Source organism: Seriola aureovittata, chromosome 12, assembly GCF_021018895.1.
Source record: "Seriola aureovittata isolate HTS-2021-v1 ecotype China chromosome 12, ASM2101889v1, whole genome shotgun sequence".
In the NCBI taxonomy this organism is placed as follows: Eukaryota; Metazoa; Chordata; class Actinopteri; order Carangiformes; family Carangidae; genus Seriola; species Seriola aureovittata.
The window spans coordinates 1,585,430-1,598,059 of NC_079375.1; the positions used below are offsets into that span (position 1 = coordinate 1,585,430).

Consider the following 12,630-nt stretch of genomic DNA (forward strand, 5'->3'; position numbering starts at 1 on the left):
AGGGACGATTCTAATCAAATACTAACAAGTGTCTGTAAACTTCTGACATATTCTCTCTACTATCATTGTGACATTTCACATTCTTAACAAGTAGTGCTCCTAACCTACCTGAGACAGATGATGTTTATTAGGATTAAATGTCAGGAAATATAGATGATAATTTCTCTACCAAATATAATTGAAGTGAAAAAATCTCAAAATATTCCAGTAGAAGCTCAGGAGGGAAACACAGATGTGATGTCACAGGTTAGTTACAGTGAGAGCAACAACCTGTACAGTATGGCCTCCTGAAACAGTTGCATCCTGTCCCAGTATGTCTCTGGTTCAAACCCTGGTAGAAAAGACAAAGCAGACAGATGTAGAATGACTGTACACATCACACACATGAACACAGACCTCAGTCACAGAGCATCTCTACCTTCAAACAGGTTGTCCTTGCCACTCTTCAGCAGACACTGGATGTTCAGAGGGATGAAGAGCTGGGCTCTCAGCGGATCTCCATACAGGTACGACGTCAGAGCGAAAGGAACCTCCAGCACAGGGACCAACAGGAAGCCACAGGAGGCTGCTTTCCTGTGCCAGCCTTGAACCTGACAGATAACAGCTGATTCAAAACTGACAGTTCAGTCTGTAGAGCTTCTCTTTTATTTTACTTTTAAGTTCACAAGGTGACAGCAACATCAGTGCAGACTCCTCTGAGTGTTCACCTAATGTCAAACCCTTTACTCTGTGGGACAGACTATATATGATAAGATCAACAATTTGTGACAGTAACTAGCAAATGAGCTAACAATGATTTTTTTAAATTATCATTGTCCCTTTGTGTTCTGTTTTATTGGTGACCTTGGATTTATGAGGTTTTAGGTGTTTTTCTATAACAAATAATAATAAATAAATAACCATTTTTTTATATTATGAAAAATAATGCATGTGACATGAAACATTGTGATATTTGATATTATCAAATATCAGCCCAAGTCTAATAAGCAGCCTAATGTAATCTCAATATATGGTATCAAAAGTTTTTAAATGGGGTTTTCTAGATCAAATTAGTTGTTTTATTGGAAAAAAACAAGTTCAGTTCCACTTTGTTTTTATACACAAAATCAATGTATGCATTATTGACCAATTATTTCAATTTTTAGGGACATTAGGGATTCATAAAATGAACCTACACAAATGTTATTTTTTTGGCAAAGACTAGTTTTATGTGAAAATGTCAGTCAGACCATTATAATTTAAACAATCTCAAAAAGATGCAGTGTTTTATAAAATGAATTTTCCCTAACCTTCTTAACTTCTTAACTTCTGCAGAAATTTCAACTGAACATGCTGTATTTCTATAAATATGAATGCATCATCAGAGTATATTTGCTACCATTCTTTCAGTTCTTGCTAAAGAACATTTCCCCTTTGCAGAAATGTTCTTCCTCATTTAGTATAAACTGTTGTCATATTCAAATCAAAAGACCATGAAAGCAGCTGCAAAGATTAAATATCAGGGTTTTTTCTGTGGTCTTTCAGTCATCTGGTTGATTTTTTAGTGTAATCATTGATTCTTTGACTTTCACTTCCAAGATTTTTAATTTCTTCAGTACTCCCTGTATCACTGCCCACAACCCAACCGAAACTGTTCCAATGGAAAAATGTCTGTTTCCTGTGCTCTTGTGTTGCAGACTGAAAATGCTGGGTGTGTTTGAAAAGATGTTATTGATCACCACCCCCACCTGCCCAGAAATAGAATCTCACTGTAGAAATAATTTGATAATTCTGGCCAAAAAGACTCATACATATGTATTTCTCCTTGTCACATCACACGACAAAGAAGAACATTAACAGCATTTTACTTTTGAAATCATTACAATGTGTAGTAATAATCCACATGTTGGGTTTATTAATCTGTTTTCCCCTACGTTTTTTACATTTGTCCTCAGACCCAAACGTTTAAACATGTATCATTTACAGCTGTAAAAATAAATAAAATACATCTAGTGCCATGCTGCACTGATCTATGAACCTTTAGCTTCATGTAAAGGAGACAACACCAACATTTAACGGTTAATTATCAATGATATCAAAAAGAAAACATCCTTCTATACAGATGATGTAGTTATATTTTCCACAGAGCTGGGGTACATTGGTTTGTTTTTTCTTACAAAGGTTTGTACTGTGTTTGTGACTCTCTACTCTCAGTTCTATGGATCTTTTTCCTTCATCATGTTTGATTGTTGTTACTTTTTTTTTTCTTCCTTTGGTCTTTAGAAAAATAATTTATTCTTTGGTTAGAACCTGAGTGCTGCTGCAGTATTCAGGAACCTGTCAAGTTACACACTGTATACACTGTACGCTGGTTGGAAAGGAAGTTTTGATTGAAAGAAAGTTACCATCTCAAAGAGCACTGCAGCAGTGACGGCCATCCAGTGCAGCTTGATCTCAAAGGCAGCGTTGAGGGAGAAGTTTCCATGGTAATAACAGCTGCACCATTCAGTTCGGTCGCTGCGGTTGTTCACATCCACATCCAGAGTGACTGTCTTCTGCTCCGGGACTGTAGCAGCTGGAGGACAGAGGGAGGCAGGGAGGGAGGTGGAGAGACAGGAAGACAGGAGGCCAAGAAAGCAAAAGGAGGAGGGATGGATGGATGGAGGTATAATGGGTAGATAGAGGAGTTAGAAATGAGGTGGTGAGCGTTGGATGGAGACCCTGTCTTTCACTACTGAGTAATGAGCAATCTAAATTATATATACAACTCACTGGAGACATCCTGCACTGTCTCCTGAACATACAGACTGAGTTCTGCTCAGATCTGATGAAGGGGGATAAGAGTCCTCAACTGTTGAAACATGCTTTGTGAAGAAGGAAAAAAGTGAGTGATTGGTCTCACTTCATCAAACAGAATCAAACCAGCTGAAGTGTTCGGCTTCGTTGAGCTTAAAACCTGTCGTTACTCATGGCTCTTACTTTGGGGGACTGAGCTGCTTCTTTCTACAACCTGATAACTGTCACTTGTGGCTATATCCATTATTATTACTGTTGTTATTATTTGGAAAACTCACACTTGTCTTTCCCCTAACATGACAAGCTTTGTCATTCAGTGTGTGAATTACACTCAGTTACTGTCTTTAGTTATCTTCTACACTTCCTTTAATCTCAAATAAAGATAAAAAAGCATGAATGTTTGCATTGTCTCAGTTCACAGAGAGGTTTCCTGGTATAATAAATATCAATTATAACAACAAATAAGCTGTAAATGAATCAGTGTCTAATGAATGACTTCAGTGCCACATTAATACTATTCCAGGAAACCAGTCTACAGCATCAGACCAGGAAAGCATTAAAGCTGTTGTTTTAAAGGTTAAAATGTTTTGAATGAACAGAGGTAACAAATGAAGCTTTCAGCAGTTTATGAAGCGAGAATCGAGCTGAAGCTGAAACACTGTCACAACGCGGCGTGTTGTGATCATGTTTCCTGTTGACCAGCCAGCAGGAGAGCGACAGGTGAGGACAGTGCATACCACAGCACTACTGAACCACAGCCGCTAACACCACAGCATGCACACCAACTACTACTACACACACAGCATGCACTGATTTGACGGTGGAGGTGGAAGAATTTGATCAGATCAATCAGAGTGATGCCACTGTGGATGGATTCATACGACTACTACTACAGAAACTGCATGCTCTACACATGTGGAAACACACCACCAGCTGTTCACTGCAGATCTACAGTCCACTGTCATGACAGCTGAGTCCAGTAAGTGTCACAGCAAGAACATAATGATGGTTATGGACAATGACGAATATGATGTGATGAACTGTTACATGGATCAGTTCTGTGGTGCCACTGTGTGAGCAGGATGAAGAGTTATTATTGTGAGTGTTGTGTCTGTTGGTTATGAACATGTGGGGCTCATTGTTTCTAGTTTTCTTTTTAATCTGGTTTTATCACAACCCAGTCATAGAACTGTAACCACTGTATTCTTTTACTTTGAGGGACTCAGTTGATCCACATTTTCTTTCAGTTTTTCTCGACATGTTTTAACTCTGGGAGCACCGTCTGTGCCGTGTTTGTTTTTTAAAAGACAATCTTATTCACAGGAAACTGCAGTGACCGAGGGGCAGAGTGTGTTTTACTTTCAGCCACGGAATTGAACAAGACAGAGGCCTACCTCCGTCAGAAGGTTACTGAGAAGACATAAGGCAAACTCCTAATATGACATGAATCCAAACCAACAGAAATACTGACACTCATTACAACTAGAATTAGCACCTCGCAGTTCTACGCCTTTCCTTCTGTCACAATCTCCTCAAAAACATGTTTTGTGAGGTCACTGTGACTTTGATCTTTGACCACCAAATTCTATCACTTCATCGTTGAGTCTAAGTGAAAGCTGGTGCCAAATTTGAAGAAATTACGTCAAGGAGAAACAGACTAGCAACATACGGACAACCTGAAAACATAACGCCTACAGCTGTGGCTGTAGGCGTTATTTAACTGCACTTCATCTTGCTTCAGTGTGTTTCTCAGCACCTCCGTCTTCCTCTCCATCTTGTGTATTATATTGCTGTAACTCGGTAGGATAGCCACTGTGTGTCTCAGTGGGCTCAGTGTTGTTTGCCTACAGTATCATCACAATATAGTCCTAACTGTCACTGCACTGACATGCTCCTTCTGAAGACATCCAGCTATTTTTCTGGTGAGAATTTGGACAAACCAAAAACATTGAGCCTCAGGTAGATGTGGATGAATGTTGCATGGAAGCTTGAGGGTTCAAATGAGGCTGTTCAATATTCCCATGGGTCATGTGATGTGGGATATTGGCCAGAGCAGAATGTACTGCCATGATATACACAGAAATGATCTGCAACAGTAGTAGAACAACCAGTCAGGATTTATGGTAAGTTTCTGAACAACCAAGCTCCTTAACACAAATGTAAATACTGGACCCAGACAGTCTCTGAAGTGGACTTGAGTATGATCTGCATCAGACTGAACGAGGGACAGGGCCATGTCTCCTCTGCAGTGTGGGCTGGGCTGGGGGGATCGGGCTGGGTGTACCTAGCAGTGCAGCGGCCTGGCTGCGTCCTCCAAAGCTGCGGCTGAAGGAGCTGTGCCTACTTGCGTAGGAGGCCGGCCGGCTGGGCAGCCAGGGCAGGAGGAAGGCCGGGAGGTCACAGGGTCGCCGCTCCTCCAACACGAAAGCCACCTCGAACCACTTCCTCTGGAACAGGGCGAAGTCCTCCAGGGCGGCAGCGGACCAACCTCCAGGTGCTGTGGGGGGGAGCTGGGAGGTCGCGCCTACAGAGGGCAGAGAATGACACGAAAACACCCCCTCAAAACCTCCACAGGAGAACAATCACATGTTTCTCTAGTTATCCAACATTAACTCTAGGTATATACAGGACATGACAGCGTGTGCAGTAAGCCCTACCACCTCTGTAGGCCTTGTTTTCATGGCAGTGCAACGACCAGTGTTAGCAGTGCACAGATGGGAGGACACACACAAACAGGTGGGAGGTTCATTCAAATGAGACAGTGCAGCAAAGTGTTGGTGTTTAAGTGGAAAATGTATTTCAGACTTGACATTGACCATGTCTGTTTCTGGTGAAGGTCAATCTGCTGCCACTTGTGTGAGTGATTCTTACATTATCTGCAGATTTATACTGTATCTGACCACCTTCTCCTACATTTCATCCAATCCCTGCAGCCTTCTGAAGTGACAACCTGGATGTCACCACAGTGTATACTCTTGCAAACAATGTTTTACTCCAGGGCACTCACCTATTCGTCGACATTATGCATCACAATGGAACCCTTCAGTGTATGTCCTCAGTTTGAGCAGAGAAGGACGGTTGTTAAATCCCTTGTTAAGCTGCCATTGACAGCCATCCTCCGATATATACCTCTACTTACTCACCGATCATTCCACAATGGAAGCCACTCATTCACAACCTAGCAATCTCACAAGTGGACTGGACTGGAATGACTGACTGACGCAGGAAAAATATTTATTTTTTCTGGCTTGAGGTTTTTTGTTTGTGTGCAAATAACTGAATTGTATTTTACTGGTCCCTAAACAAGCCAAATTTAAGTTTCTTTTTTGTCAATCGTGTTTTACCTGGACTGAAAATAACTGAAGTAAAATACGAATGGAATTTTGAGTTGGTTTAGGGACTTTGGGATTTGGGAATACTTAATGAATATCTTTAAACATACAAACATTTTGGTTTTTGCAGTAAGATTTTGTGCTTGTGTTTTTCTTTGTGGGACTTGAATACAGTCATTCAATGTGTAAGTGGGGCACATTTTTGTTGCGCACCCTTTGTGGAGTTTGATGTAAACATTTCAAAAGGGAGAAAAACTACCAACAAAACAAAACTTAAAAAGTCAAACTGTCACAATCAGTCCCGTGTGTGAGCGCCTCCTTTCCAACTTTCTTTTTTGCAGCAGTAGGGTTTCATATTTTATTCTGGAAAGTTAAATAAAAACCCACACCACCTGCCTGGCTGCAGATCTGCGGTACTGAGGATCTGAGGATCATGTTGTTCTTCACCATCCAAACAACAACCTCATTTCCTGCAGAAGTCTCTTTCCATTTGTTGGGCTGTTATCACTGCATCACTATGATTGGCACAGCACTTTTTTGGTGGGATGAGGCCAGTGATGTGACTGGTTAAGAGTGAATTTATTAATCACCGCTCCCTCTGATTTATATTTCCAGTCAGACTTTTTGAAGTTTGTGCTGCTCGACATGAAACAAAACGCTTTGCACTTGTTGTTGCACGTGTATGGTTAAAACAGGACCCTGGGTGTGTTATAAATCCACTCACCGTCCTTCTCTCCTACTATCCTGTAGAAGTAGAAACCGTAGACAAAGGTGCGCATCGCGTCTCCAGAAGCATGAGCCACTAAACCTTCATCCAGCATTTTCTGCACAAACCAAATAGAAACCTTTGCTATACACAACACACCATCTTCAATTGTACTACAGCAACGTTAGCACCCCACGCACCCGCACACACACACACACACACACACACACACACACATTTGTGACATTAGTAAAGTTTGTACAGACAGCTCTTACCTGCATAATGTCCACAGCCATCCCCTGTGTGGCCACTCCTTCCACATTGTTGACCAGCCAATGAACGACCTCAGCGCTGATGAAGCAGTTGCATGGCAGACCCTTCTGCTCCGGCAGCAGCTGTACACCTGTCCTGTAACACCAGACACCGCAGACATGCAGCTATCTGAAATCACTGTTCTCCAAACAGGAACAACCACACTTCTCATAGTTAATGTCTTTTTCTGTAATGAGGCCCTCATAGTAAAGAATACAACTTGCATCATCATTAATGACCTATAGTAAAATGTAGGTCTTTACTCCAGTCAGTGTTTCAGAGGCTGGGACAGATAAGTACAGATAATCATTTCCTAGAGGTAAAATAAGCCTTTATCTGTGTGTTTTTATCTGTGAAGGGAGCACTGAACACTAAATGACTATACATTCAGCTATTTCCAAATACATTTTTATGTTCCCATTAGCTGCCCCACATACCATTTTGGTCCTATGAAAATAACTGAAAAATGCAACACCTTGTTTTCTTAGTATCTTCATGTCCATAGTGGTAGAGATGAGGTCAGCAGTAAAGCAAGTGCTGTACCTGACCCTTGTGGTGAAGAGGGAGCTGGGATGTGTTGTTATGTAACTGCACACTGATTACAGTAACCACATGAAAGGAAGATGTGTAGGTTTTTTGTGACCCACTGTAACTCTGCAGGACACAACTGACTGTCAAACATGCACAACAACAAATCTCACGTGGGATGTTTGATGGCTTCCAGCAACTCATAGGGTGTTGAGGAGGAGTTCAGAGAGAGGGCTCCCGCTGCAGACTGGCCACTGTGAACAGAACATCCATTTATCAGATATTCTCACAGGAGTCCATCGCAAACCCTCAACACTGGAGTGTTTGAAAACAACAACAACCCATGAAGTACAGCATAAACAGACCACACACACAACTTAACCATACCAGGACAAAACAAGTTTTCAGACTCATCATAATTTATGATGCGTGCTAGACATGTTTTGTTCCAGCTATTAAGAGTGTCTGTACATGTAGTAAAAGGTTACCTGGTGTCTGTGCTGCTGCTTGCTGCAGTCTCTCCTGCAGGCTGTGCTGCTGCTCCACCTGTCAGTCCAGACTGGACTCCCTTATCTGCAGCCTCGTTAGCTTCAGCAGGCAACTACACAATTAGGATACACTTCGCTAAATGAGCTGCTTCAGTTTATATCCCCAGATCAGAAAAAAAAGAAAAGAAGCATTGTTCTCACTTATATCTGATTGAATCCAGCCATACGAATGCTTTTATTTGTCAGCTTCTGAAGTTTCTGCAGATACACTGACACGATCCAGTGCAGGTGAAGTGAGTTTTGCTTGTGTTGCTCAAAACATTTAAACAAAACGTTTAAAAAATCATCTACTTCCAGAAATAACTGGTGCTCTTACTCTTACTTACTAATTCAGAGACATTACTCGTACTACTTTTCAAAGTGTATCCTGTGGTGTATCCACAGTAAATGAGACACTGTTACTGAGACTCACTGATATGTTATGTCTTAAATGTAGTTATTAAATGTTGTGAGCAGCGGTGGAAGAAGGATTCAGATACTTTATTCTTAAGTAAATGTGGAAATTCAAAATACTTTTTAAGTCAAAGCAGAATTAACAGAAAAAGTGCTGATTATGAATCCTGTCAGTGTTCATTTTTTATACATTAATGGTGCATTCAAATATAAGCAGTCTGACAGTTTTAGTTGTTTTAGATGGAGCAAATGACCTGACCTTTAGGATCAAACCAGTGAATTATTCTGTTTGGTAGTTTAAACAATAATAATAACGCATCAAATGTTATAAAGTGATAATATTTTTATATGCTCCTGCTGACACACAGTACAAATACACCCACACAGGTGTTTTCACTTCACTAAACTTCTCAGTACAAAGTGGACCTCACCAGATTTGCCTTATGAGGGCAGGACCATCTACCCTGTTATCATTCTAATTAGTACATAGGTTTTATGCAGGGATTGATCTGATGTCACTAAACTCTGACTAGATGTCGAATCAGACAGAGTGGTCATAAACACCTGTGTAGGTGCGCAGAGCCTTTACTTTGTATAGTCACTAGTAACTATAGTTGTCATATAAATCTAGTGCAGTAAAAAGTACAATTTTTCCTTCTCAAGAGTTGTGAAGTAGAAGTATAAAGTTGCAAAAAATGGAAATACTTCAGTAAATTGTAAGGAACTACAAATACTATACTGTATATATGTATATAAAGTTTGCATTCCCCTTAGACCCTCGATGAAATATCAAAAAAATCTATCCATATAGTACAGTTAAGCTTCAAAATAGCGTTCCATAATTATCTAAATATGTTTCTAACCAAAGACCCTTTTATGGTATGGCCACATTGTTAAAATAGCTGAGTCCAAGTCAAAATGTATCTTAAATATCAAGCTCAAACGTTTACATCCCCTTTGATGAATCTTCTACATAATTCATTATAATATTTAAAATCAGGTGTCTGGTTTTGTCACCACTTGATGAGTGGCAACAAGTGTGTTCAATTAGGCTTGTGTTTTATATTTGCACGTGGGTATAGACGTGAAAGATGTTCATGCAGTTTGCTGAGCGCAACCACAACAATGGGAGCAGGGAAACAGCTGTCAGAAGACCTCAAAATTAAACTGGTAAACTTTGATAAGCTGTACAGGGATATAACAATATTTGAAAGCATTTTGGGATACCACTACCAACTGTGAAGACCGTAATCCAAACATGGAAGAAACATGGACATATGAAAAGCAAAAATCCATATAGGCAAATTGAATAAAAGTTTACATCTCCACAGTCAAGTGCAGGCTGCACAAGTCTGTAATGTTTGAGAGAAAAGCAGGCAGGAAGCCACTGCTTACTCCTAGACACAAGGCAGCATCCTCAAAGGATGCTAAAGAGCATGTGAACAAACCAAATGAGTTTTGAAACAAGATTATGTGGTCTGATGAGACCAAAGTCTCATTTTTGTTACTTTTGAGGATGAAGGAACATTAGTGCCAACTGAACATATATAAAATAAATATTATGTTGATGAAAACAAATTTTTTGTTTTTACTGTTTTTGTCATTTTACAGTAAGGGGATGCACTCAACTGTACATATATATATATATATATACACTGTATATGTGTGTGTTTTTTCTTCTCATTTTTATCTCTCTATTTCTCTCTTCCTCTTAATAAGTCACATATATATACTTTTTTGAGATATATCAATAATAAAAGTCAAAATATAAATCTATAGCAATAACAAAAAGCTGTCAGTTGTTTTGTCCCACTGTAGTAGTGTATGCCGTCATGTTATGTTACACATGTATGTAACACTCTCTTTGTCTTTGTCTTGCTTCACCGAAAAAAACACCACAAACTCAATTACATTCACCTCCACTGTATTGGGGAAGAGCCAGATATTTCAAAACCTGGACAAAAATCAAAACAGATAGTTTTGACGTACAGATAAAACCAGAGAGAAGTGAGAAACAACAACCAACCCAGTCCTGAGATCGTGCATGGAAACAGGTTTGAGTGAATGAATCCTGCTGTGATACAGAGCATGTTAGTTACACCAGGATCACACTTACTATTATCATTATTATTATCATTATTATTATAATTGTTATTATTATCTACAGAACTGAGAACAATGAGTTTCAGGGTTTCTGCACCTTTTAAGACATTTTTAATATCATGTGCATGTAGCAATAATTCCTGACGATATAATTAATCTAATTAATGTGAGCTGGACTTGGATAAGAAGCAGAAAATGAATGGTGGGACTAACTAATCATAAATTACTAATGAATATGAGTTAATTGAAGTTTTTGCTAAAATGAACACCTGCTCATTATGAGTGGTTGAGCTTCTTCACTGCTGTAGCCATAGTGACGGTGTTTACTGCAAGTCTGATGATGCTTTTTAAATATGTTTGTATTGAACAGTTTTCTGCAGAACAATCCACTGTCACAACAATCCCACGTTTAGTTTACAGATGTGTAACGTCTTCTGACAGCTCGCAATCAGACAGGCAGGGATTTTATAACTCACATTACTGTTTGTGGGAGTCAAGAGAAAATATTGAAGACTTATGTAAATTAAATTCAAGAAAATGAATTGAACTTTCAGGCTGAAGCTATATACTCTAAACTTGGGCTGATGAAGTTATGTTTTAAATGTTTTGTAATTGGATGTACTGTGTAACTCTCTGGTTCTCAGACTTCTTCACATCAAAGACCCTAAACTGACACAGATTAGATCACAGATCCCCATCTGATCTGATTTCTGCTTTTAAATGTTTTATTACGTGTATTAAGTGTTTGAAATCAAAACACTCACACATCCTGTCATTGAGTAACTTATGGATGGAAATATAGTGAAAGTAAATAATTCCCTTTTTGCTGGGGAACCCCTAGGACTCCTTAAAGGACCTCTATAAACAATTAAAGGTTACCTAACATCAGTTTACACATTTCTAATTTATGTGGTAAAGCTGTAATCACTGACCTCAGTGTTTCAGCTTGAATCATCACAGAGACATTATCATGGCTGACATGTGATCCTGGTGTCACAGCTGACAGTGTCACTCTCTATCAGCAGGCACCACAGCACAAAGTACAAACTCAATACAAGTGAAAATGGAGAAGCAACACCGCAAGACCCATACAGAGTGTTTCTGCACAGCATGCTCATGCAGTCATGTAGAGTAGAGTCTTCTAGAGGAGCTACAGCACATGATGACACACAACACACACACCAAAACACACAGCCTCAGCGATGCCCAAGGGACCTTATCACTGACCTGAGAGTGATAGATGTAGGAGGAACGTGGGCTACGTATAAAATCCAAAATAAAGGCAGCGTCCTGTCAGCGTACACGAAGAGCAAAACCCAGGATCAAACACCCAAAGCCCAGCAGCAGGAACAGAAACCAGAACAGAGGCATGGAGAGAGAGGCAGATGACAGGAGAAAAACAACAGCAAAGGCCCCAGACTGAAGCACCAGCAGGGAACAATCATTTCATCAAAGTATCTGTTGCTGATGAATAAATTCACATGTGGTTGCAAAAGTTAACGCCTGAAGCAGAGCCACTTATTCTGATCCACACACACAGATAAGACTCTCACCTTGCGGGGGCTGTCCACATATGTGGGAGCTGTGGCAACATTAGAGGGGTCACTGACGGCAGCTGAGGGCTTCGTCTGCTGCTGCTGCTCCTCCAGTGTCCTGACAGGATGCAGAAAGAACGCAGTGAAGACGGATTCACGGCTCAGATGTAAACACGTCGACCTGCAGCCCCAGGAGACACTCACTTCTGATTCTGCTCCATCTCCAGCAGAGCTGATAACGCAGATGTGCCTTTCTTGCCTTGTGGGGGCGGCACAGGCTCGGAGGGATACGCTGGGAGGGGACTGGTGACCTGCAGTCCCTTCATCGGCGTGCCCTTCTGCTGTGTGAGGAAGTGAGAAAAATATTTCAGCATCTAAACATTCAGTGAATATAAAAG

The 12,630-nt window shown here is 40.3% G+C and overlaps 1 protein-coding gene across 5 annotated transcripts in view; it reads right to left on the reverse strand.

Moving 5' to 3' along the window:
• The window catches only part of depdc5 (DEP domain containing 5, GATOR1 subcomplex subunit), a 30,764-nt gene that overhangs the window by 3,766 nt on the left and 14,368 nt on the right, over window positions 1–12,630 (reverse strand). For 2 of the 5 annotated variants that reach the window (XM_056391901.1, XM_056391903.1), the window contains 11 exons: window positions 12,437–12,573; window positions 12,251–12,350; window positions 11,925–11,987; window positions 8,142–8,254; window positions 7,827–7,907; window positions 7,089–7,221; window positions 6,832–6,931; window positions 5,060–5,299; window positions 2,385–2,554; window positions 419–590; window positions 271–331 (listed from right to left, as the gene is read on the reverse strand). In XM_056391901.1, the coding sequence (XP_056247876.1) occupies window positions 271–331; window positions 419–590; window positions 2,385–2,554; window positions 5,060–5,299; window positions 6,832–6,931; window positions 7,089–7,221; window positions 7,827–7,907; window positions 8,142–8,254; window positions 11,925–11,987; window positions 12,251–12,350; window positions 12,437–12,573 (1,370 nt within the window). The remainder of the gene's footprint in view (window positions 1–270; window positions 332–418; window positions 591–2,384; window positions 2,555–5,059; window positions 5,300–6,831; window positions 6,932–7,088; window positions 7,222–7,826; window positions 7,908–8,141; window positions 8,255–11,924; window positions 11,988–12,250; window positions 12,351–12,436; window positions 12,574–12,630) is intronic. The other 3 variants (XM_056391902.1, XM_056391904.1, XM_056391905.1) reach the window with 3 other exon arrangements.